General features: G+C 37.6%; 2 protein-coding genes across 3 annotated transcripts in view; one reads left to right on the forward strand and one right to left on the reverse strand.

Moving 5' to 3' along the window:
- Window positions 1-92: 92 nt before the first annotated feature.
- Window positions 93-27,251, reverse strand: Abce1 (ATP binding cassette subfamily E member 1). Of its 2 annotated transcripts, none has more exons than XM_027404883.2 (18): window positions 27,112-27,251; window positions 23,881-24,013; window positions 22,835-22,920; window positions 18,865-18,962; window positions 18,273-18,390; window positions 17,092-17,229; window positions 16,900-16,969; window positions 16,586-16,682; window positions 15,280-15,369; window positions 9,935-10,056; window positions 6,886-7,107; window positions 6,047-6,106; window positions 5,880-5,938; window positions 4,425-4,535; window positions 4,193-4,335; window positions 3,946-4,068; window positions 2,536-2,647; window positions 93-1,809 (listed from the first exon to the last, which is right to left on the reverse strand). In XM_027404883.2, exons 2-18 carry the CDS (start codon window positions 23,981-23,983, stop codon window positions 1,762-1,764), a joined length of 1,800 nt encoding a protein of 599 aa, XP_027260684.1. In that variant the 5' UTR covers window positions 23,984-24,013; window positions 27,112-27,251; the 3' UTR covers window positions 93-1,761. The 2 variants fall into 2 exon arrangements, with proteins under 2 accessions (XP_027260684.1, XP_027260685.1); XM_027404884.2 differs by having other exon boundaries at window positions 23,881-24,010; window positions 27,112-27,249.
- Window positions 27,252-27,306: 55 nt separating this feature from the next.
- The window catches only part of Anapc10 (anaphase promoting complex subunit 10), a 47,208-nt gene continuing 47,064 nt past the window's right edge, over window positions 27,307-27,450 (forward strand). The window contains exon 1 of the mRNA XM_027404886.2: window positions 27,307-27,436. The gene's annotated coding sequence lies outside the window, so the exon portion shown is untranslated. The remainder of the gene's footprint in view (window positions 27,437-27,450) is intronic.

Raw genomic sequence — 27,450 nt, forward strand, 5'->3', positions numbered from 1 at the left:
TAAAAAAAAAGAAAAATTTAACCTACCCTTAAACAGAAAACTACTTCACTATTATCCCATACCAACATTGAAAGAATGGTCAAACACAGGTATTCTCAGTAATGAAGGGAGAAAATGTTTATTCCATATATTTCTGTATATTTGCATTCTTTTACAACAGAAATGTATTTATGGATTATTCATATAAATTCATTTTTAGGCCTAATGGGGTCCAGTCAAAACAAACTTTATATCATTGTTTCCAAGTTAATCAAAATTAAAGTTCAAAGTCTTGTCTAATTTTCCTGTTCTGCCTGCCCCGCCTGCCCCATTATTCACTGTAATCTACCTTCCTCATAATTCTAGTTCAGCGTATTAGTAAGGTTTAGATAATGTCCTTTTTATCCACACCTACAAATGAATATGTACTGCAGCAATGGACACTTTGTATTGCTATTTCCGGTACTCATTGGAGAAGTGGTTAAAGGTTGCCCTTGGTTGCTCAACAGAAAAATCTGTAGTCTATAAAAATACAGGGCTGGGGATGTGGCTCAGTTGGTAGAATGCTTGCCTAACCTGCAGAGCCCTGGGTTTGATTCTCAGCACTGCACAATCCTAATCTGGGTAGTAGGCTCAGAATTTCAAGGTTGTCCTTAGCTATACAATGAGTTTGAGGCCAGCTTGGGCTATAGGACAGTCTCAAAACAAAACTAAAAACAAACCCCTAACATCCAGATAGTGAGGCACCAACTATAAAGACTTGTTATCTGTAGGGCTATTTATGTATGAATGGTATGTATATGTGTATCTGTATGTATGTACACACATGTACATATGTACATGTCTGTGTTGGAGCTAGATGTCTTCCTCAATTGTTGCCTAATTTTCTGAGACAGGATCTTTCCCTGACACAGGACTCACAGATCTGTTAGGCTGGCTAGCCAATGGACTCTAGGATCTGTCTGACCTAATTTCCTAGGGCTGGCATTACAATCCTGTGACTTTTAACTGGTCCTTATGAGCGTACAGTTGGCACTTTACTGACTGAACCATCTCCCCAGCCCAAGCCTATAGTTTTATAGGAAGCAAATATTCTTCAGAAACATCTCCTCCCAACTTGATGAGTGATTATATAAATTTAGGTTTACAAAGTTACATTACTTTGGATGTTATTATAGAATGTTACAGATTGTAAAAACCAAAAACTCAGAGTTAAATTAGGGTATTGACAGATGTTCAAAAGCACCAAAAAACCCATTAAAAATAATGCGTAAGTTGGTCATAAACATACAAGCAGCTACACACTGATAATATAGTGCACAGACTAAAAACAAGTAGCAAATAAAATTCTGATGTTTATTTATCAGACAGACTTTAGCAGTGTAGTCTTTGACTGGCTTTTAAATAGGGCAATTCAATTATACTGGTCCACTTAGCAAACAGATAAATACAGATCTTATCAAGATTTTAAAGGTGGTCAACACCAGTAAGCATCTGGTACATGAATATAATACACAACTGAAAATCTCCCCACAGATCATGAAAATCTTGAGGTGATTTACGGATTTGAAATGTCTCCATTTTAGTGAAGTATGCACAGAGGTTTATCTTAAGAACAGAAAAGCCCTTAACAATTTATAAGACAGACAACTGGCTTTTGATGTCACATTAAGAAAATCATACTTCAAGCTCCAGAGTATGTGGGGCCATAAAACCTGATTAAAGTTTTATATGATAAAAATCCCAGTAAGTAAATGGCTTATTGATAAACTCAGATTCAATCTAATCATCCAAGAAAAAGTAGTTTCCACTCTTCTTTTGTTCTACATCCTAAAAAATAAGAGAAGTAACAAAAGTCAGAACAGTTTTCCTCCTTGAAGCTATAGCCATCTATATAGTTCTCAGCAGCGCTTATCTGTCAGCATCTCACAGTAGCTCATATCTACCTAAGATGCTTTATTTGTCATTCACTGAAATATTCTTGGGGGAAGCATCTATTCCACCTTTAAACTCCTGGTACAAAAGACAAATACTGTCAGCTTGAATATAAGATACACTTACTAACAATCCACTCATCTATCTGCTGGGCTTCTCTCATTAGGATTATGCTCTATGTTAACTCAGTACACAGAAGCAGGAGAATGTTAATTCATTTTAACTGTCTTGAAAAACAACAAACAAAAAACGAGAAACTGCTTAAAATTATTCTTAAAAACTTCATTGTGGCATACAGTAAGGCCACTGTTTTATTTTATTCTTTTAGAGAAGACAAAATCCCATGGCCCTGGCTGTCCGGGAACTCATTATACAGACCAGGGTGGCCTCAAACTCAGAGATCTGCCTGCTGTGATTAATGGTGTGTGCCACCACTTGTGCCAGATTTCCAGGCGGTTTTAAAGAGCACACACAGATTAACAAATAAGAACAGCAGATACATTACAGTTGTTGCCTGCAACAAGAATACCACAATATTAACGAGGAAAAAATACCCCTGTGAACCAATAGATTTTTAAGAAGAAAAAGACAAGTTTATAATGATAAGAGTTATCTGTATACCTTGATTGAATTGAGCTTATTTATTCGTGGTCTGTAGTTGTTGGGATCTCTTCTGAATGTTATTTCCAGCTGAGACAAAAATTTGTTCATGCCAGCCAAAAGAGTTTGAGGACTAGGGGAAAACAAGCAATTTTCATGAAATTTGGGTAAGTCCCACTTCCTCTCAACTATGCACAGAGGCTGACACTACACATCATTTGGTTGGTCAAATTTCTGTATAAAACAAACACAATATGATCTGTATTTTTGACGTTGAAAAAGAACTTAAGACACAATATTTATTGATTTTTTTTCTTTGCATAACTCCAGATAGAAGGCAGAACTCTGCACCTCTGCACCTAACTGAGTTACTCTCACAGCTCCAGAAGTATCACTCATTAAAACTTTCATGCTTTTGACTTTTATACCTTAGCTAATTTTATTTTTTTAAAGATTTACTTAGAGTTCTAGACAGTTGTGAGCAATCATGTAGGTGTTGGGTAATGAACACGGGTCCTCTGGAAGAGCAGCCAGGGCTGCTAACCACTGGAGTCATCTCTCCAGCCTCCCCCAAATTAATTTTTAAATTTTAAAATTTTTAATTTTAAAAGATCATTATTGAAGAAATAAATTTTACATATATAAGCAATTTTCTGAAAGGAGCACTTAACATGACAACAAAGGAATTTGGGAATGCATGGTACTTTCTGTTTTGTCGATACAGGATCTTACTAGTAGATCTGGCTATCTTGGAAAACACTACTTAGGCCACGTTGGCCTTGATTTCATAGAAATAAATCCATCTGCCTCTGCTTCCTATGCTGGGATTAAAGGAGTGTGCTACCATACCTGGCTGGCACTTTCATGGGCCCAAAATGTGTTTATATACTGGTAGTGTAGGTTTATCACTAATGGTAAAGTAACATCTCATTGACAGACCTAAATTTTGGTTTTCCCTACAGTTCTAGTCAGAACACCAAGAGAAGGTGAAGGTAAAATAATACACTCAAACTCTTGTCAGTGTCCTGTATTTGGCATCTACTATTTACTGTAGCTGGGCAAGTCATTACTACTTTGGATTTCATTCTGCACAAAAATTAAGTAAGGATTATCTGTAAAATGTTATTTTTGTTTTGAAGTATAAATAATCAACTGGACAACGTTAAGCTGAAAGAAAAGGCAAGAGGTCTAGGGCTCTGTAAGATTATCTACCTGGGTCAAGTATTCTATAGTTATCTGAAAACTAGTGTACAAGCCCCATACAATATTGTATAAGAATAACCTAGGAAGTTAGCAAGAAACGGACTTATTAGTTATCTCCTTCAAAATAGCAATAGGACTTCAGTGTTTATGAGTTTACTGGAAATTTAGAATGTGGTAAGTTCCAATTGTCAGAACTTTATTTCTGAACATTTAAAAAAGCATCTTTACCTGTTTGCAACTGTGTTCTTAGAGGGAACACCATCAAACACGATGACACGATCTGCTAGATAGGTGGCCATGATGAAGTCATGTTCCACAACAAAAGCTGTCTTCTTTGCATGGAGTATGAAACTGGAACACAACAATTTGCAAACTTTTCATAGCTATTCCCGTCACAAAACGAGATTCAAGTGTTTTAAACTTTGTATGTCAGTACACACAATCAAAAATGTTACTCTAGAAGAAAGAAATTTACCGTTTGACAACCCGGGCTGCCATTAATCTTTGCTCAGAATCCAAATATGCAGATGGTTCATCAATTAAATAAACATCAGCAGGTTTGCCCAAACAAAGAGCTAAAGCTACTCGCTGCAGTTCACCACCAGACAATGTCTGCACCTAATTGGAGAAGTTCAGCAAAATATGTAAAGATAACCAAAGTCTGAAATAATGACTTACACAAAACTGTATGGATAACTTTATAGTACCTCCTGATCAATGATGTTTTCAATCTGTAGGGGCTTCATTACATCAGTCACAAACTGTGGATGAGTATAAGCATCTCTGATCTTTTCATGCAGTAACTGTCGAACACTTCCCTGGTTTCAGTGGAAGAAAGTAAATGATAAATTATCAGGAAAGAACTTTTCTGTTTATGAATTTTAGTACTAAACTTCAGACCAAAATGACTTCAATTTACCATCGATATATATCAATTCTAACTTTTTTCTGACAGAGTCTCACCATGTAGCCAACCAGACTGCCTCCAACTCAGATAGCCGCCTGCCTCTGCCCCAGAGTGCTTAGATTGATGGCTACACCTGGTGAATCCTAGTTTTAATCCCTGTTCACCATGTGGCTCATGTTTTTGAGGCTTTCTATGTACATGGACAGCACTCATGTACATAAATAAGGAAAAAGGCAATAATCTTGGAATTTAAAAGCAGAAAGTAAATGAAGGTTTCAGGGGAGAAATAATTCAGAAAAGGAATAATTCTAAATGTCAAAGTGGGTTTAAGTACCTTGGATAACTTGTAGGTTATAACACAAAATGCACCATCTTATTCTTAGTTGAATCCTAAAATACCCTCTATTTGTTATTCTGAACAGAGAGTTGAGTTTGAGAACTTGAAACAGATTATGAAAAATATTAATGAACAGGTTGTGGTGCTGACAATACAGTGATTAAGAAGCTTAATACAACACTCTCTTAAATCAAAGGACACTACTGCTTTAGCATAACACTTTCATGTTTTATTCTTGCAACAATTTATCAGAAGCTGACACAGACATTTGTTTTTTTCGACTGTTTGACTATGATAAATACAGCTGCTACAGATAGCTTTCTTAGTGGCTGTAGCTTTACATTGCTATCGGCAACATGCAGTGTCCAATCAATCTCTTCACACTGTCACCAATACTTGTGCCTGTCATTTGGATTTTATTAGTTATCCTAGTGATTGTAAATTGGTATTAGCCACGTTTGATCTGCATTTTCTTAACAACTAAAAGTGCTAAGCATCTTTCCATGTGGTTATGGGTCATCTGCATTTCTTCTTTGAAGAATATTTGCTTTTGGGCAAAGGCTTGCCTTAGGTTTGTAAAAAAAAAAAAAAAATGCTGACAGATTTTAAGCTCCTTCCAGAGCCAGATGTGGTATCACACACCCACAACTCCAGTACAGGGGCGAGATGAAATGAGAACTTCAGGTATTTGTGTTATACAGTAGACTCTAGGCCAGTCTCTGACTGTATAGACGCTAATATGGATAAGAATTTTAATTGCTACTTTTGTGTGGTGGGGATTAAATTCAGTGTCTTAACTCATATTAAACATATACTTTACCACTGAGCTAATGCCCTTGCTGCAAAAGACCAAAGGGGTACACACACACACACACACACCCACCCCACTTTAATAACCAAATTAAAGTAACAACTCACTGTTGATTTGGGACTGATTTTCTGTGGCTTATAACTGACATTCAGAATTGGTACTGCTCCTGCAAAATAATACAAGTACATAAGACACAAAAACCTGCCCACACTTTTAAAGTTTACCTTTAGATAAATAAAGGTATAGAATAAACAGGTAATATTTATAGCAGTACCTCCTTCGTCAGGTTTAAGCCTTCCAGCAAGCATTCTGATAAATGTGGTTTTACCTGTACCTGGTAAGATAACAAAAACAAAATTAACCTTCACATTCTAAAGTAAAACATAATTTCCTACTTGTTATAATCTGAGAAATGTGTCTTGAAGATGTTATGTAAAAGTTATGAAGAAAAACAATCCCTAGTTGGGTGGTGGCGGCACATACCTTTAATCCCAGCACTTGGGAGGCAAAGGCAGGTGGATATCTGAGTTCAAGGACAGCCTAGTCTACAGATGAAGTTTCAGAACAGCCAGGGCTACACAGAGAAACCAAAAAAAGAGGAGAAAAGGAGTAGGCGGAGGAAGAAGGAAGAAGAAAAAGAGGAAGGAGGAGTAGGAAGAAGAAAAAGGAGAAGAATCCTTTCCAGTGCATTTTAATAAAGCATTTAACTTAAGTCTTCTGACTTAATATTGAAAATATCGGCAATAAAACTATTTGTGAAAGTAGACAGAGATCTCTAAACTTCAAATAAGAAAATTCCAAATATAGGTACAAAAGGAAGTCTTATAAAGCTGGTACGCATTAAAGTTATCAACTGCCTATTCCTTCCAGTTCTTTTGCAGAATGAGTATCTGCCTCACTAGTTTATTCTATATATTTTTAGTAGAAATAATGAAGTTAGAAATATTAACCTGTTTGAACAACAGTGAGACTAAATTAGTAACTACCTCAAAAATGTAAAGTTAAAAGAATAAATTTATAGTTTCAAACTCAAGATGCCAGGCCTGAGTCAGTGCTCTATGAACATAGGTAGTTTATGAACCAACTTTCACCCATCAGGAAATAAGGCCTTACCATTTTCCCCCAGCATCACCATGATCTCAGAATCTGTGAACTCTCCAGCTACAATAGCTAGCTCGAACTCTCCCATCTTTTTCTTCATCTCAGGATATTTATACATACACATTTTTTTAACTTCTTCTTCATTTGCTGTCTCAGCTACCTTAAAAACAAGCGATGCATCCCTGAACCTTAAGTTTTCTGTTGGAACATAGCCATCCAAAAAAATGTTTATGCCTGTTGGGAAGAAAATTGTAAACAGATTAGTAAAGATCTAAAGAAAATATAAATAATATAAATAAAAATAAATCTAAAGAATTAACCCTATGTTTTTTTTGGGGGGGAATAATACATGTATACTCCATATATTTCTCTCCTATCTTTATATATCTTTGTTAATATCAAGCCTGGATATAATCAAAAGTCAATACTCTGTGTGTTTCAACATTGTAATTATGCTGGGCAAGGTGGCGGGTGCCTATAATCCAAGTTAGAAGACAGCTAGAATATGAGACTAACCTGGCTACATTATGAGGTCATTCCACCACCAAACCGAAATGAATCCCTTCCTGCCAGTGTGAGCTACATTTTAAGTTTAAACAGTCTGTGACCATATTATAGTATCCTTGTATTAAAATTATTTTGGGTCAGAAAGATGGCTCACTGGGTAAAGGTGCCTGATGACTTGAGTTCAGGACTAGAACACAGAGTGGAAGGAGAACCCACCCCTGAAGTCTCCATCTGCCCTCCATACACACTGCTGTTATGCGTGTGCCCACACACATGTACATACATACCCATACAAGGTAAATTAAAGTCATTTTTTTTTTCAAAAAAGCAAGGACATAAGAATGGAATATTTTCATGTATGCAATTGGCACAAAAAGTTTTAAAATCAATCAATTTAAGTAGTGAGTATTGCTTTATGAGATAGCCATACAGTTGGAAGCTATTAGTGTATTTTTTCTTATTAATTTTATAGTTTTATAAGAAACTAAATGAGCTAACTTCATTAAATATATATATTTTTTTGTTTTCCATTTACTAAGATAAAAACTATTCTCTAGAGTGCTTTATAGTAGATGAAAGTAAACCAACATTGTACATATAAGCCTTCTCTATTAAGAGTAGAACATTCGGGCTGGAGAGATGGCTCAGAGGTTAAGACTTCTCTTCCAGAGGTCCTGAGTTCAATTCCCAGCAACCACATGGTGGCTCAAAACCATCTATAATGAGATCTGGTGCCCTCTTCTGGTGTGCAGTTATACATGGAAGCAGAATGTTGTATACATAATAAATAAAATCGTTAAAAAAAAAAAAGAGGACAAATTGAAAATAAAGATTATTTGAGTAAAACGTAATGAAAGATGTGTTTTCAGCACTTCTAGTGCATAAGTGGAGAAAAAGCAGTGGAAGCTTTGGGAGGCCTTGAGAAAGTAAGGACAGCTGTCATTCCATTCGGACTAAGAGCCATTCACGAAAGGGACTTTTATGCTCAGCTGGAAACCTTGGTAATGACAGAACCAACTTTTCTAAGAGGAACCTTCTTCTTAAAAACAAATGTAAAGCTACAAATTAAACTCAAAAACTTTGGTGAAGAAAACTTAAGTCTAAGAGCTCCATCTACCAATAAAAGACAGGACTTTGGCCAGGCAGTGGTGGCACACGCCTTTAGTCCCGGAGGCAGAGGCAAATGGATCTGAGTTTGAGACCACCCTGATCTACAAAGAGAGTTCCAGGACAGCCTCCAAAGCCACAGAGAAATCCTATCCCGACAAACCAAAACCAAACAAACCAAAACACCAAAAACACCATGCAACCTGAAGGGAAAGTAAACCAGAGCCACCTCACCAAAACAAAAATACCCTGCAAGACTAAATTTAATTCTGATATCTGTAAAACTTTATTATTATTTTAATGTCTATGTTTATGTGTGTGCATGCATGCCACAGTGTGCATGTGGAGGCCAGAAGGCAACTCCATGGAGTTAGTTCTCTATGGGCACCACTGGCTGACACAACACACATTGAGCATCGAGCCATCCTGCAGGCCAGGCCCTCACTGCTGTCAGTATTTACTTTTGTTTCTGACAGTACCTGTGAGTATGTGCACGTGAGCGGCTAACTTTGGAGTCACTTTTTCTCTATCACTATGTGGGGTTCTGGGTATTCAACGCAGGTCGTTAGGCTAAGCAGCTAGTATCTTTACCCACTAAGTCATCTCGGAGGTCACAACCCCTATTTAAAAATTTTCTTAAGATCACTGGCAAGAAGCTGGTGTGGTGGCATTCACCTTCAATCCCAGTAGAGGAGCTTGGTGAGTTTGAGGCCAGTCTGATCTACATAGTGAGTCCCAGGACAACCTGAGCTACATAGTGAGATCCTGTCTAAAAAATCAAGACTACCGACCAGAAAACTGGGGCAACCTCACCAAGTTTTCCTTAAAATACAGAGCTGTTAATCCTAAATATGTAAGTAGGTGAGTTATAAAAATCTCTGCACATTCTAAGCTATTGACATACTTTTTATAAATTATAGAAACTGCCAATTCCTTTTAGTGAAAAGGTTTTGATAAATTTTAAATTTATCAAATAAGTTTTGGTAAATTTATTTTTCAAAATTATTTAAATACTTTAAACTACCTTATTCAATTTTACAGAGCCTGTCAAACCCAAGATAGGGATTACAGATAAATGTGAAATATGAAAACAGTCGAGTACTGAATGACTTCTAAGAATTTTACCACTTTTACTAAATGTGCTAGCTTGCTAAGAATAAATCTGAAGGTCAAACATTGTATAAGTCAAAATGTAAGGACTCATGATAACAAAAAATAGTGAGAATGCATTTTTATTCTCCCAGCAGAAAATTCTCAAAAAAAGGAATTCTTTTCTGTAACTGTGTACAGCCTTACAATACACTTCACTCTCAATGATTAAATCACAAAATATCAGTGTCACAAACATATTAGAGCAGTGCAAAGTACTGAATATCAACAGTAATCCATTTCTAGGCATTAGAGAAGAGGTTACAACATTATGGGAATAGGTTTATTTTGAAGTTACCTTCTCTTACACTAAAAGGCATAGTGACAACACCATAAGCACTCGGTACACCATATAAACAGCAGATGAAGTCAGAGAGATAGTCTAATACACTTAGATCATGTTCCACCACAATGATATATCTGGAAAGCAAGACAGACTTTTATTTTTAATTGTAACATAACATCATTAGCTAAGACTCATTTATTTCTTTTTACAACAGTTGCAAATTTTAGAAAAACAGAATTTAAAAAAGTGTAAAAGAACATAGTAACACAAGGCTCATTATCAACGCTCACATTTAAAATGTTTTCCTAGCCAGGGGGTGGTGGTTCATGCCTTTGATTCCAGCACTCAGGAGGCAGAGGCAGGTGGATTTCTGTGAGTTCGAGGCCAGCATGGGCCACACAGAGAAACCCTGTCTTGGAAAAACAAAAAAGTCTTCCTCTGCTAAAAGAAAAAAACATTTGTAATATAAGGTTTACAAGTATATGAAAAAAAAAGTCTTGCTAAAATGAAACATTCTAATAATGTAAACTTTGCAAAATGGAATTATAATACTAAATTCAAATACAGCTTTGAGTGCTTACTTGTTTGAATACTTCAACATTCACCTTCTCTATTTAAGACTTACAACGTCCTGCCTTATTGTATGGGATATGCAAGGAAAGACTAAACAGAATCTCTTACTTCAGAACACTAACCACCTAAGAATTCTGAGTTTAACTGGGACAGACAGTGAATAATATGAGAGTGACACTGCCCTGCAAAAGGCTACATGGCAAATACAGAGGATGACATCCAGTCAACTTAGAAAGGAAAGTTAGTTAGCAGGACAGTGCTTAAAGAGTGAGTGGGACAACGTGAATGTCAGGGTAGATTCAACTAAGATGATTTAAAAAGTAATTGCTAACATAAGCTATTAAACACTTAGCCCTGAAGCTTCTTTGTAGCATTTTATTCCCACCCCTATGTTCACACACCTCAAATACCAACTTCAAGTATCAGCTTCCTGCAAAAGTCAGTTTCCTACACAAGTCAAGTTGTCATTTGTATTAATACAAAGTCTCTCTCACAAAATGACTAATTCTACTTCCCTTGGTATTGCTAAGATTGGCAACCCTATGAATTCTTTCCTACCCATGTCTTGTGTTAGCAGCAATTTATCATGTTCCTCCTATATCTATATTCTAAGTCAGACTCTTGTCACAAATCTTTCAAGATTACCAGATGTCAACAAATCTCAGTTTTCAGGGTCCCTGATGTGTATATCATTCCACATGAAATGAGCATTTTTGGGCTTTCAAGAGCTTTTACAGCTTTTTGTGTTGTTGTTCGTTTTATTGAGTAGGGTTTCTCTGTGTAACCCTGGCTGTCCTGCTGTGTAGACCAGGCTGGCCTCAAACTCCAGAGATTGTCCCGACCTTGTCCCCCAAATGCTCAGATTAAAGGTGTGCACTACCACCACCTGGCTGACTTCATGTATCTTACTGTTACTATTTATGTACAAAAAAAATTTTACAAAATGAAGTCCACCCTTCAATAATGCCTTCCTCTGTTTTGTATGTTTAAGGGCCATCCATTCCTAGACACCGGCCAAAAAATTTCATCTATTAAAATACCACTCAGCTCCTATGTTAATCCATTCCACCACAGGAATACTTTTCCTAATATGCAAATGAATTTTTCCTACTCTTAAAACTCCTTTTACTTAATGAAATCTCTTGCATTTCCTAAATTCAAAATGAACTAACTTAGAAGTCAAAACTTTTCTGATGTCGTAGAAGACAGTATCTGTGTACCCAAGTGAGTAATCTGGGCTGAAAAATACAGATAATGTATACAATTAAAAGTTCTTGTTTATTTTGGATTTCTTACTTTTTTCCCTGAAGGATATGATTTTCAAGTTTTTTTTTTTTTTTTATAGCATTAAAGACTGACTGAATGCATGCTTTGACAGTTTCAGAATGAAGATATACTTTCTTTAGCTGCTTACCACCAACCTATCATCATACATGAATTACCTTTTTTTCCCCCCTCCAAACACAGGGTTTTCGTGTAACAGCTCCAGTTGTCCTGGAACTTTGTAGGCCAGAGTGGCCTTGAACTCAGAGATTCCAATGCCTCTGTTTCCTGAGTGCTGGATTAAAGGTGTGGGCCACAACAGCCAGGCTTACACAGGATTATATTAACTCAACCAACACACAGGATTGCTGCATCTACAAAAGTGTGTTTACTTACTGTTTCTGCTTGGTTAACTGAATTTGTCTTAACATGCTATCACTGTTAAAGTCACATTATTTGGTACCTAAAAATCATAGATGAAAGTAGATGATATGATCTGACTAAAAGGGATTTGGATTTAGAAACTATTTAAGATCAGGATACATATATATTCTTTTCTTTACCATACTGTCAAGTTCTTAAACAGGATTATGTTTTCATACTATTTTTTTCCAAAGACTGTTACAATGTTCAAGCATGTGTTATAATGCCCAACCATGTGTATGAAGTAAAAAGTATGTCTGTTTGGGCAATTAAGATTCTACTGATATATTTGTAGGTTCAATTTGAAACATGCTAAGTGCTACTGACGCTGTACTGAACATTTTTGATTGTGAGACTAGCGTTTAATGGCTGAGCCATCTCTCCAGCCCTGCACTGAACTTTTTGTTTGAGGAGTGGGGGTTTTATCAGTCCTAAACGTCCTTCAATGCCTCCAATTTAAAAGTTAGAGTTTTTAAATTTAAATAAATAGATAATTGCTAGGCATAGTGGCACATGTCTTTAATCCCAGTGCTTGGGAGGAAGAAGCAGGCAGATCCCTGAGTTTGAGGTCAGCCTGGTCTGCAAAGGCTATACAGAGAAGCCCTATCTTCAAAAATCAAACCAAACCAAACCAACAAAATCCCATCATCATTATTATTACTGTATATATGTGAGTGCACATGCCATGGAGGTTATGTTGAAATCAGAGATAACTTTATGGAATTGATTCTCTCCTTCTAATTTTATACAGGTTCTAGGGACTGAATTGCTTGCCAGGCTTATGCAGCAAGTGACTTCACCTGCTCAGTCATCTTGCCGAGGCTCTTTAAACACAACCAAATAGTTTTCTTACTAATCACCATGTTTCAAATCTCCCCCTGTATTTCAATGCCATTTTCTCAGATACACTGATTAACTGTGAGATGGGGTTTTAATGTTCCCAATACTGTTTTGCTGTTCCTGACTCATTTAAGTAGTCCAGGGAGTTTTTAATGTTGCAATAAGTGTGCGCGCTCGCAAGCGCGCGTGAGCGAGTGCAAGCGCATGTGTGTTGCTATACACACACATGTGCACACTTACAGAGGCTAGAGGCCAACATCCATATCTTCAACTGCTTCTCTAACTCATTTTCTGTGACAGGATCTTTTACTGAACTTGGAGTTCATTGATTGACTACACTGGCTGACTGGCAAACCCAGGGATTTTTTTGTGTCTGCCTGCCCAGCACTGAGTTACTGGTTCATGCTACTGTGCTTGGCTTTTTTATGAGATTCTGGGACCGAACTCAAGGTCTCGTGTTTGCATGAGAATCATATTACAAACTGAGCCATCCTCAATCCCTTATCCTTTTAACTTTTAGATTTGTTTGGGCTTTTGAACATTTTTTAAAAAGACTTATTTATTATATATACAGTGTTCTGTCTGCATGTATGTTTGCAGGCCAGATCTCATTCCAGATGGTTGTGAGCTACCATGTGGTTGCCACGAACTGAACTTAGGACCTCTGGAAGAGCAGCCAGTGCCCTTAACTGTTGAGCCATCTCTCTAGTCCCATTTCTAGGGTTTTTAAGACTAAGTGTTGCATTATTTTAGAGGCTCTTTCTGCATGTAAGATGAAATGCTAACACTGCTACCTTGTTATGTATATTGACTAAGTTTAGAGATGACTGCTTTATATACTTTCTGAGAGCTAAGCTCATGTTCCTTTTCACCTATAAAACTTTATATAATCAGTGTTGAGGGCATAGCCCGCCAAAATGCATTGTTATACACACCATAGGGCTAGAAGTTCCAAGACTCCTTATACTACTTTCTCACTCTGAAGGTCTCATCAACTCCACTGGTTCTATAGCTATATGACCTGTTTGCACAAAAACATAATTAAAGGGAAGTCATCACTCTGATTCCAATGTACTTCCTTGGCATTTCAAGTTCCTGATGGGTAATGTGTTTCCAATTTGTCTCTTTGCTTTTAAGCAACAGTTCAGAGTCCTGACATATTATGTGTGATGATTCAATACAAGAAGCAAGCAAGCTTCCATCTGCAGAGGGTATTAAAACCCATGACCAACATTATAGATACCAACAATGTCTGAAAAGCTGAGATCTCTCTTAGAGTTCTCCCTTTGTTTTCTGCTACTTCTGTATCTTGAAATAATGTTTATCAAATAAATAACTAAAGAGAGATATCACAATATAAGAAAAGAACACTGTACCAAAATCCTTTTGTAGTCTGGTCACAGTCTTGTCAAATAAATCTGCACCATTGAATAACAAGCTCTTTAGATCACATGCTGGCTCAACTGCAAATGTGAAATCTACCTAAAGACCCAATAAAATTACTAGAAGCATCAAGGTCAATGATGAATTTAGAAACTCTGGAAATTAGAAAGCATCATACTCAATGTTAGTATTCAGGCATCTGTACTGGACTGCCTTTGGGGTTCTGACAGGATAAGCCCTCACCTGCAGCCACTAAGAGACAACCTGTGCACATTCCCCACATTCCCTTTTAAAAGAGCCCTGCTCACCCCCCATCCTTCTCTCTTTCTGCTTCTCTGCCTGTGTTCCCACCCCCTTCTCTTTTCTCTTCTGCAGCTCCTGTCCCCATAGGCCGTTCTCCCGTTTCCCCCTAATAAAAAAACCTTCCACGTGAGCTCTGTTGCATGCTATCTTTCTTTCTCAAGCTGCTTTTTAAATAACACTCAACACATGGTATAGTGAATGGGTCCCAGAAGTTGCTTAAGAACTCTTTATCTGTTCAGTGAGACTGTAAACACCAGAACATAATTCTGGTGATTATGTTTTAAGTATGTGTGTTGTGTATGTATTAACACTGAGATTTGCATTTGAGATCTAGTAAAAACTAAGATGTTTTCCCCCTAAAACATACATACAAAATACACATATACAAAATTTAAACTCTACATAGAATCCGAGGTACCAATAAACAAATCTTGCACTAAGAATTTTTGATCTAGGATAGAGGTGACCAAGATGAAATGATCAAGATGAAAAACATGAAAACGTTTAATCTTTGAATATCTGTAAAATTCCCTCAACAAAAGAACACAGAAATGTACTGGATCTATACTTACCTATCTGGATTTATTAGAGATCGAATAGTAATGGCAGCCTTTAAACGCTGCTTGACATCGAGGTAACTGGAGGGTTCATCAAACATAAAACTAAGAAAAAACAAAAGCAAGTATGCTCAGTTTAACCAATCTAAAATAATTCTACCATATATATTCTTTTTATGTAGCTCAATAATGGCTCTGACTTAAGAGAATTAGAATTTTCACATACCAACGAGAGAGGCTACTTGTAAGGGTAAAATTCTGTCTTTTGTTCAGAAGGAAGAAAATAATTACAAAAAGAAGAAACATGTATCTATAAATTTGAGGAGGGCTTTGAAGATAGGACTGACTTATAATTGGTCAGTCATGAAAGATACTCTGGTACAGTCTGAAATAGTTTGAAGGGCCCTTTTCTTTTTGTTTTTAAATTGCATTTATTTTGTGTGTGTGTTTGAGGTGTCACTGTCTTCATGAGGAGGTCCAAGAACAACTTGCCTGAGTTGGTTGTCTTTCCACCTTGTGGTCCTGCAGAACTGAACTCAGGTGATAGGGCTTGGTGGCAAGCACCTATGTACCTATTCTGTTAAGCCATTTTACTGGCCCCAAAGAGCCATTTTCTTCATTGCCTCAAGTCCAAAGGCTTTAAAGCAGATCATTTTTCTCACACACAGAATTTCACAAACCACTTTGTGAGAAGAAGGGGCTTGTTTATCCACCAGAGGAGAAATGTGGAAAAATATGGAGCCAATAAATATCTGAAAGGAGGGCTAGAGAGATGGCTCAGTGGCTAAAAGCACTGACTACTTCCAGCGGTCCTGAGTTCAATTCCCAGCAACCACATGGTGGCCCATAACCACCTTGAATGAGATTTGGTGCCCTCTGCTGGCATGCAGGCAGAAGACTGTATACATAATAAATAAATTAAAAAAAAAATCTGAAAGGAGGGTGATAGTAGGAAGTAGAAAGGAGATCTGCCTCTTATTCCATTTCTCCCTCACATAGCATGTTTTTCTGATTGCAACTAGTCTAAAGACCATCCTCTACTCAGAATTTAGAAAGCTTACTGACCTGGATGGAGAGCTTAAGCTTTAAAAATTAGACGCTGTATGGCATAAATAACTACTCATAAGAACAAAATTTCCCTGCCTTGAACCTCATACAGGGGAAAATGGGTCATGGATATACAACTGCTTTAACATATTACCTCAAAATCAGAGCTTTATATCTTTACTAGTTATTCCATTCAAGAGTACTACTGTATTAGCAGTATTACAAATACAAACTCACAAAGATTAAGATACACAAAAAGTGTAAAGTAACCTACATATCAGCTTTTTGTATGCAAACGACAGCACAAGCAAATCTCTGCAACTCTCCTCCTGAAAGATCTTCAACATTTCGTTCTTTAAGGTGAGTTAAATCTACAAAGAATCAGAAGCATTGTGTTCAATGGTATAAATTCCAGTTCACCTCTTCTGGGCAAAATGCACACTGCACATCAGTACTCTGGGTTTGAGTGATATTTCAGTTTAAAACTGTGTAGTAGCAATAAGATAATTACGAAAGCTTTCCTCATGGATTCAGCAACCCACATAAAGACCAAATGCAATCTATTAAACCATGTACTCAAATACTCACCAAGCTGCTGACATACAATTGCCTGTGTCTTTGTTTCATCTTTTCGGTCCAAAATAGATCCCACTGTTCCCTATCATAACAGAATATTATCACTATTTTCCTTAAGCCTAAAAAAGTCACAAAGTAAAACAAGTCTATTTTAATATTACCTTTGTTTTTCTACCAATAATCTTTTAATATAAACCAACTGACCTTTGCAGCCTTGGGAATTTGATCTACATATTGAGGTTTGATTATGGCTTTCAGGTCATCTTCTAGAATCTTGGTGAAGTAATTTTGTAATTCAGATCCACGGAAATAAGTCAAAATCTCTTGCCAATCAGGTGGATCCTAGAAATATATATTATAGTTATCAGAATTTAAGATAAAAATACAAAGGGGATGGATGTTAAATAAGTTAAACATGTATCAAATGAAGACTTCTAACTCAGGAATGGAAATGGACTTAGTTTCAAATCAAGGCATACTAATTCAAAAGTTTAAGCGAACTAGGAATTTCTAGTTCTAGTTAACTAGGTAAGTAACACTAACAGATCTTATTTACTGCAAACAAACGATAACAACAAAAACAAAGAACGGAATTCACACATGGTAGTGTGTCCCAGTATTGGGAGGCTGAGTCAAGAGGATTTGAGTTTCAAGGTCCTCTAAGGCCGCATAGTAAGAGCATTTCTTAAAATAAATAAATAAATAAATAAAAAGCAAACTAGACACCCACAGCTAAACACTGAACTGGAATCCAGAGAGGGAGGAGTGATGAGCAAAGGGGTCAAGACCAGGCTGGGGAAACCCACAAAAACAGCTAACCTGAACAAGAGGGAGCTCTTGGTCTCCAGACTGATAGCTGGGAAACCAGCATAGGACTGTTCCAGACCCCATGAATGTGGGTATCAGTGAGGAGGCTTGGAAATCTATGGAGCCTCTTGTAGTAGATCAGTACTTATCCCTAGCATAGGAATGGACTTTGGGAGCCCATTCCACACAGAGGGATACTCCCTCATCCTAGACACACAGGGGAGGGCCTAAGCCCTATCCCAAAGGATATGACAGACTCTGAAGATCCCCCATGGAAGGCCTCATACCCCCTGGGAGCATAAAGGGTATAGGATAGGTGGGGGCAGGGAAGGAGGAGAGGGAGAGGGAACTGGATTGACATATAAAACAATCTTGTTTCCAATTTAAATAAAAAAATGAACAACAAAAAAAATCAAACTAAACAAAACCAAACTTGGGCCATACAATTAATTAAAGTTAATACAGATTAACCCCACAAATTAACCTGAAAATAACATCAGAAAAAAAATTATACCCATCATTCTCAACAATTAAATAAAAGACCCAGATATAAATTTTTATTGTGTGTTAATACATACATCATACTTTCCAAGGTTTGGCTTTTGCTTTCCTGCTAAAATTTTTAATGCAGTTGACTTTCCAATACCATTAGTTCCAACTAATCCCAAAACTTCACCTGGACGAGGGATAGGCAACCTATTATAATACCAAAAACAACCAAAAACACCAAAACCATGGTATTAGACAGAAGAAGGTACACAATAGCAGAATGATGTACTTTAAAAGCAATTGCACATTACAGATATCCATTAATAAGCTAAGAAATATATGCTGAGCATCATGGAGGGGAGTTAGCCAAGAGAAACTAATCAAGTATATTCCAAATTTTATTTATCCTATTCTTCAGCTAAAATAACATTTTTTCTTTACAGTTAAGGCTCAGTTTTTTTGGATCTCTTCAAACTCACAGAGATCCACCTGTCTCTGCCTCCACATTGCTGGGATTAAAGGCATGTGCCACCACAACCAGCAACTGCTGACATACAAATATATCCTTGCATTTTATAATAGTTTATTACTCTTTGGTAAATGTTCATTACCAAACTTTCTTCCATTTCTCTGAATATTCTAAGGGAATTTTACCCTTGACTGAAGTAAAGAGGAATATACCTGTGAAGCTTGAAGGCATTGGCACAATATCGATGTGTTGTTTCTTTCTCCAAGTTGCTTGGCAAATTGACAATTGATAAGGCGCCAAAGGGGCATTTCTGTTAAAACAAAGAATGATATGTTAATTTATAAAATAATTACTCAAATGGACTAAGAATATTTTTATTGAAATGTTCCAAGCATGAATTTTACAAATGAAAAATAATTTTTAACTCATTTACTTAAAAATAAAAATGAAGTTCCTTGGAGATTAAAGCTGTATCAACAAATTTAATATTCTTCATGTTAGACACTACTGTTCAGTGCTTTCTGTAAACTGTCTATAACAGATGTTTTCTTTCCTTTGAATTATTCCTGTCCTCTTTATGTCTTTCCTATATTAGGTAAAGTCTTTTATGGTATCTGAATTCTATCATTTGGGGGAGAGAACTACTTCTATCCTACCAATAGATAGCCTATGTATTGTTATCAAAGCTTCATGCTTTTCTGTTAATTTACTCAAGACTATGAGATAAATGTCCACAGAACAAAAATAGCAAGTGTAAGAAAGTCACTAAGGGCAGTGGTAGTGTGGGCTGGGGTGATGTCTCACGTGGGTCCTAATACTCAGTTAAGGCATATCCCCAGCACTCATGTAAAAAGCCAGGTATCTATTCCTAAAATCTCAGAGCTGGAGGCAAGAACAGGAAGATCCCTGGGGCTTGCCAACCAGTCAGTCTAGATAGACTAGTGAGGCCCACGGTTCGTCAGAGACTCTACCTTAAAATAAACTTAATGCTGGATGCAATCGAGAAAAGACACCTGACTTTTGACTTCTGGCCTCCACAGGCATTCCTACCCACCCATACAAATGCACACTAAAGAAAAAAACAACAGTCACAATGTGGCTAAATGTATGTCTAAAGTATAGACAATGACAGTGACATAGCCAGGAAGTACAAGGTCAGCTTAGAGCTCCCATCTGCAGACATGCTCAATAAATTTAGGGAACTGACTCAGAGAATTCAATGAATTTTCATTTCAAACTAAGAAAACATAATTAAAGAAAAAACCAAAACAATTATTTTATTTCTTAATAATCTCTGCCCCCTGGCTACACTGCTAAATTTTTACATTTCTACCCTCCTCTTTTCAACAATGTATAAAAAATGCCAACAAGCAGGCTGCAGGTGATTTTAAACTTGCTTTGTGACATGGAAAAGAAATCCACATCGTTCATAAATAATGTGGACTACTTAGTGCTCAGGATAAATATATGACCTTCTCCATTACTAAGTTTATTAATTAGTGATTTTAGGCATTCAGATGCATGTCTAAAAATTTGGAATGTTATTTTCTTGAAGCACCCAAAAGAAAACACAATAGATGACATTGTAATGCTCACACCAGATCCCTAATGCTGACCATACGGGTAGGTACACATGACAAATGACCAGAAAATATTTTCCAGGAGTAGTATCTCAAAACATTTTCAAAATAAGGAAAATATTTTCAGAATCCACATACTTAAATAAGGTTTCAAAAACCAATATAAAATATGCCTATGGCTTATATGAACAATTCTAAGGGAAATATCCATACTCTGGTGAAGTTCTTTTTTATAATACCTAAAAACAAAAATACCCAAAAATGGTTACTAAATGCCTCTTACAAGGTAAAGTTGGAAATTTACCACTCAAAAGTCAAAAGTCAATTATTCAATGTAACAAAATTTAACATGCTTAAAATGATAAGATACAGCAAAGCATTTTTAGATTAAACTTAAGATGTTTTTCTTTTTGTTACATTTCTACTTGAGAATGGTAACTATAAATAAACTTGGGCAAGGTGTGGTGGTGCACTCCTTTAATCTCAGCACTCAGGAGGCAGAGGCAGGAGGATCTCTGTGAGTTGAAGTCTAGCCTGGTCTCCTGAGCAAGTTACAGGCCACCTAATAAGCCCAGTCTCAAAACAAAATAAATAAGACTTGAGAAAGTATGTCAGTTATACTTTATTTCCAGACTATTCTGGCAAAGCCTTGCTACAAACTTTCATGTAATGCAAAGCTGAATACAGAGAAATAATCTAGTTAGAAATATTGACAATTATTTGCTGAAAAAATTATTGAGTGTGTGTGTATGCAATGGTGCATATGTGGAGATCAGAAGATAAATCTGTGGAATTGGTTCTCTCTACAGTTAAGTAGGTTCCTCAGTTTGAAACCACTTCATCAGACTTGCTCGAAAAGCACCTTCTTCTTCTGGGACATCTCACTGACATACTAATTTTGGGCCCTCTGCTCCTCTTAGTTCCAGAGACAGATTTGGTCACATTGGGTGTCTGGACAAAGTGGATACAGCTGCTATAAAATGATCCCTTCACTGAGCTCAACTACATGGTATCCACCTTCCAGTGTGATTACAACCATGGCATTTTCATAGCACAGTCAAATCTGGAACTGGGAAACTTGTCATTGATAGGAAGGCTACTTCCAGGAGTGTGATATACCAAAAATAAACAGGGTGATCTGGTGCTGAGGGTCCAATGATATCTTCATTATTATGGAGAAGGCCAGGGCTCACTTGAAGGGTGGAGTTGAAAAGGCCATTTATCATCTCTGCTGCTTCTGCTGATGGCCCCCATGTTCATGATGGGCATTAACCATGATAAGGATGAAAAACTCATTCAAGATCATCAATAATGTCTTTGTCACTACCAACTGCTTAGTGCCGCTGGCCAGGGTCACCCATGACAACTCTGGTATCACTGAGGGACTCAGGGCCACAGTCCATGCTATCACTGCCAGCCAGTAGATGGCCCCTCTGGGAAACTGTGATGACAGCCATGGGGCTGCCCCAAACATCATCTCTGCATCTACTAGCTCCACTAAGACTGTGGGCAGTCATTCAGAGTTGAATAGGAAGCTCACTGGTGCGGCCTTCCATATTCCTACTCCCAACATGTCCATGGTAGATCTGACCTGCCACCTGGAGAAAACTGACAAATGTGATGACAGCACGAAGGAGTGTAGCAGACATCAGAAGTTCTAATGAGGACTAGGCTGTCCCTTGTGACTTTAATACCAGCAGTGCCTCTTTCATCTTTGATGGGTGGGGCTGACACTGGTCTCAGCAACTTCTTTGTCAAGCTCATTTCCAGGTATGACTATGAATTTTGCTACAGCAACAGCATGATGGACCTGACAGTTCACATGACTCCCAAAGAGTAAAGAATCCTGAACTACCCATCCTATCAACGAGAGAGGAAGAGAGAAGCTACCATGGAGTCCCTGCCCCCACTTAAAGATCCATCATACGAGCATGTCCTCTCGGTTTTCATCTTAGATGCCCCCAGGAGAAAGAGGGGGTAAAAGCATCCTACTGCCTCACCATTAAAGATCACTGGAACTCTTAAATAAAGCCAGTTTGGTTTGGGGGCCAGCAAGATGGCTCAGTAGGTAAAGGGACTTGCTGACAAGTCTGGTAATCTGAGTTTGATCCCTGGAACCTATATGGCGGAAGAATTGACATCTGCATATTGTCCTCCAACCTCCACACATACACTGTGGCACAGACACCCAAACACGAGCATGTTAGAACACACACTACACACATGAAATAATGTAAAATAGTAATAAAGAAGTGTTGCTTAATTAATTAAAAAAGCAAAAAATACTGTCATAAGAATAACATTCTTAAACTTACTTTTAGTTTAGCTGCCCTATACTTTCTCACCTTTTTTTTTTTTTTTTTTTTTTTTTTTGAGGCATGGTTTCTCTGTGTACCATTTGAGCCTGTCCTGGAACCCACTTGGTACATCATGTTGGCCTGGAACTCAAGAGATCTGCCTGTCTCTGCCTCCCAAGTGCTGGGACTAAAGGTGTGGGCCATCACCACCCTGCCTACTTTTGTCTTTTTTTTTTTTTTTTTTTAAATAAAGTACTTAGAATTTTCAGATTTTTTTTTTGTCTCAATAAAATGTTATCACTTACCTTAATACAAATACCACAACCAATACAGAGAGTTTCAGAAATCCATGCTATTTTGCTCTGGGGTGTAACCTCTATACATAATTTTCCTGGCAAAGAAAAATAGTTTCCTTTATCAGAACACTTTTAAGATTGTTATTCATAAAATGCTGCTTTTGGGAATCAACACAAAAGTTTCAATGACAAATATAATTTCTTAAATTAAGTGTTTGGTAAAACACATTCTAAATTAAACAACTGGGTTTGTTAATTATGTAGTAAGTAAATGGCCAATATATTGTTTTTATATATTGTTTTTATATATTCAAGGTAAACCTTGAAATATTATTGTGTTTAAATGCTGGCTTAAATTTGTTTTGGAAGCAACCCCAGAGTCCTGAATATACTGACTCTTTAACTCATAGAAGAAAGCATGTCTTAGAAATGGAAGGCACACCATAGATAGAACTATTTCAGCTAGGTAAATGAAACTCCAAAAAGCTATGAAGTTTTCTAGTACACAGGTAAAATGAAGCACAGCACTGGAGACATCAACAACTGAATTTCTGGGAGGCACAGGAGACATTACCAGTTACTATCTAAAGTCTAGAAGCCATTACCACAGGGCAGTAGCAAGTGGCCAATGCTAAAATAAAAGGCTACCAACAATTGTCACCTCTGAATCGCTACATTTACTTAGTCCTGAAAATCTAACAATACCTGACAAAATGTCTGTCATTAAGCTTAAACCTATTTATTGATTGGTTTCATCTTGAAACCAATAAATAGCAATCAATCAATCAATCAATCAATCAATCAATAGCAATCCTTTCCCTTCGACTCAATTATAGAATTTTGTAGAATAGTTAAGACTGCAGTTAACTTTTGGTTTGACTTTATATTTAGTGAATATCTTAACAATGACATTCTATAAGTTCTTTTAAAAGGACCATTTAGCTACAAACTAATAAAAGCTTACAAAAAGCTGAAGCCTCTACAAAGCTATCACACCCGTTTGCTTATTCTCCACAGCCACTCTCTAACCTTAGGTGGTCTACAGAGCTGCTTACCCATTCGAACGACAGGGCAGCTCTTTTTGCATTCCTGTCGACACTTCTTAGGTTTGCATTTGTCGTGGTTGACAATAGCAATTCTTGTTAATTTGTCTGCCATAATTGTAATAAAGAATATCCGGTTCTCCTACTAAAGAAAAATGAACAAAGTTATAAATATAATCATGTAAAGAGAAAGAGAAATAATTAATATGCATAAAAGGAGGACCCAAATAATCATATGGAGCTTATGTTTATTTGCAAAATTTAAAAAATGATTAGGAATAGCAAAATAATCTATTCAGGTGGACAAAAAAATTTTACATAATGGATTTAGATTAGGAAAGAGGTGCCACTTAAAATAACACACACACACACACCTAGGAATATACTTAATACACACTCAGAGGAAAATAAATACGTTCTTAATTTTTATAATAGTTGATTTCAAAAATTTAAATCTTCCAAAATTTATATATACAATCCAATGTCTTGAGTAAAAAAATATGTCAAATAAACCAAAGCTAAAGCTCTATGGGAAAAGAGTAAGATTATTAAAACAGCAAAGATGAAAAGAAAGCTAACACTTGACAAATTACACAAGGCCTCAATAATTAATACTGATACCACTGTATGAATATAAACTTATCAAATGGACTATACATGAAAACATACACACACACAGTATCTAAAGATGTTTCTTCTTTGTTCCTATAAACCAATCATTAATTCATTTTCTTTTCCAACTGACTATAATGACTACTACTGATGGAAAGGGACAAATAGACCTGTGACCATCATGTTACTGTCAGGTTTTTATGTTAGCAGCAATTCACCATGCATATATTCCATGCTTTCAAGACTTTTCTAAGTCATGATATAGAACATGTACACAGAATTTAGATCAAGGCAGACTTAAAAATCTTTGATAGGTTTGGTACACTGACATTAATTTCCCCATGTGACTAAGGGGAATAAATCCTAATGGTGCCTTCATACTCTAGTGTACTTCAATACACAACTACAAGCCAGGGCTATCCATTGCAAGGATATTTTGCTGGTCTTTTCTGTGATCCTGTCCAATATAGCTATTAATATGATTAGACTTGGAGGGACATAAGCAACCATGCTCCTCAATGCTGCCCTACACTATTTTCTCTTCCTCCTGTCTGACCTAAATGTTTTCATCATTTATAGACTATCAGATCACTTCCTTTCAAACTGGTAAATGCTCTAGTTTGTTTTGGTAAAGTTGAGTTAAGCTATATATCAATGAAAAAATTAAACCTTACAGAGTTATGCTGACAAACAAGATCACTTCTTTAAAAACTGATCCATGTCTCCTAAGTTAGAAGAAATTAAATGCTTTTACTTTACCTTAAAGTTAACTAAAAACTCCATGCCAAACCATGTGATTTTTCTAAGAAGTTTATTATTTTAGCAAAGGTGCTAGTAAACTGGGTACCATATATTCCAATACAAATAAAAAATGTTTTTTAAACAAGTTACCTTTTTCCTTTTCAGAGATTAAACAACTCTTTCACTATGAAATTGCTCATGTTGGTCTTTATTTGTTAAGCTACTAAAACTACATAATTTTCAAATTATTACATGTCTATAATATATAATATTTATGGGAACAGAAACATAGTAGAGATGGTTAATAAAGTTGACTTATATAATGATAAATTATTTTACAGTTAAGAAAAAAATGAATATAGATCCTTTGTATAACAGTTACAGAGGCAAACACTATTTGTTCAACCTCCGTATTATTTCCAAGAATTAGGGAAAAGAAATTTTTCTATTCAATAAGAACTCGGCACAGAAAAGCTTGAAGAGGAAGATTATAGCAAATAAACTTTTGGGAATTACAAACTAATCTGAAGCTATTTCAGATTTGAAGGCAGACTGTTCAAAACAGGTACTATTAAAGCAAAGACTATAGTGTCATTCTTCCAGGTGAGTGAAAAATGTAGTGAGGCATACACACGGGAAACATCTACAGTCTAAGCTCACATGAAATAGTATGACCTATGCTTACTGTAAAGTAGCCTTATAAAGCGTAGTAAGTTGAGAAAGGCACATGGCTTTGGTTTTTAATGGAGTGTCTTTCAGCAACTAGTAAATTTTCTGAAACAAATTTCCATCTGTTTTGTTTGTAAAGGTGAGCTAAACTACTTAAAAACATAAAACCTTAAACACATTTTGGTTTATACACACACACACACACACACACACACACACACACACACACACACACACACACACACACACACACCACACAGCTTCTCATTATACTGAATACATTAACTACATTAACAGGACGATTACTTCAGCATACTGGACCAGTGACTACAAAGCAGATGTTTCTATGCTAACTACACTAGTTAATAGTCTCTGGGAAGAAAAGGGTAAACCAATACAATCTGTTCTGACAGTTATTCCTTAGTTACCAATTTTACCATCAAAAAACGAAGAAGATACTTAATGTAGCTCACGGGGTGTAGGAATTCAGCTTTGGCCATCATCCATTCGTAACCAATACTAAATGCCTACAATGTACTTACTGCGCCTTAAAAGACCATCTACAGAAATTCTGAATAAAGGCACCATCCCTGATGTCAAGAAGCGTAAGATGTGTAATAAACGATAAAACAGATTAAGTCACGAATGGGAAGAGTAAAGAGCGCTACGGAGTGCCTCTCCGACAGGCATTCAACTCGGAAATTCACTTGGGCCGACTCCGGTCCCAACCGAGAGTACGCGTCGCTCTGTGAGAAAAGTAGAGAATTTGCCCATCGTCTCTGCAAAGCCTGGGAGTGGGCTGGGAACGCTGGACTTCATGGCGGAAAGATGCCATGACTCACTCCATAATCGTTAGAAGGTACGAGGAAAACCACGAGCTTCCACAACCCAATGGCTACCACAGTGAGGAGGCTGAGGGGCTCGTCTCCCTCCACACAAGGGTTGGTTAGCTCCACGGTGGGTGCCTGCGGCGATAGCATGGGAGACCCTGCCGGCGGCAGCTGTCAGAGTCCGGAGGTCTGCGGGCTCGCGGCCGGGACGGAGGCCGCCGGGACGGCTGAGCAGACGCGAGGGGAGCGCTCGGGAGCCGCAGCCGTGCGGTCCCAGCCGGCTGCCACGCGCCACGGTCCCGGCTAGAGGCCTACGCACAGGCGCCCGCAGCGCGCGCCCCCGTCTTCCCAGGGCCGCCGGGCGCCGAACCCCTCCCACACACTCACGGACCTGGAGACCGCGGTCCCCTTACAGCGAGGCGAGGCGTGCAGGAGCCGAACCGGCGCCGGCTTTCGCGTCCCGGCCACACAACGTGTTTCTACCGCCACCGGCCAAGATGGCGGTGCACAGCCGCCGCCTCGCGCGAGGGATGACAGAGTAGTGCGCGTGCGCGATGGAGCTCGGAGCCGGAGCCTCGGAGGGCGCGTGGACGCTCCTGACGTCATTGCGCTGCGACTCAAACTAACGGAGGGAGCCTTAGAGTCGCGGAGCCGCGGTGGGAGTGGCGCGGAGCTGCGGCGGGCCCGGAGAAACCGGATAGTGGCGGGCAGACCAGGTTTGTAACAGCGC

This window comes from Cricetulus griseus, chromosome 3 (assembly GCF_003668045.3).
Source record: "Cricetulus griseus strain 17A/GY chromosome 3, alternate assembly CriGri-PICRH-1.0, whole genome shotgun sequence".
NCBI classification, from domain to species: Eukaryota; Metazoa; Chordata; class Mammalia; order Rodentia; family Cricetidae; genus Cricetulus; species Cricetulus griseus.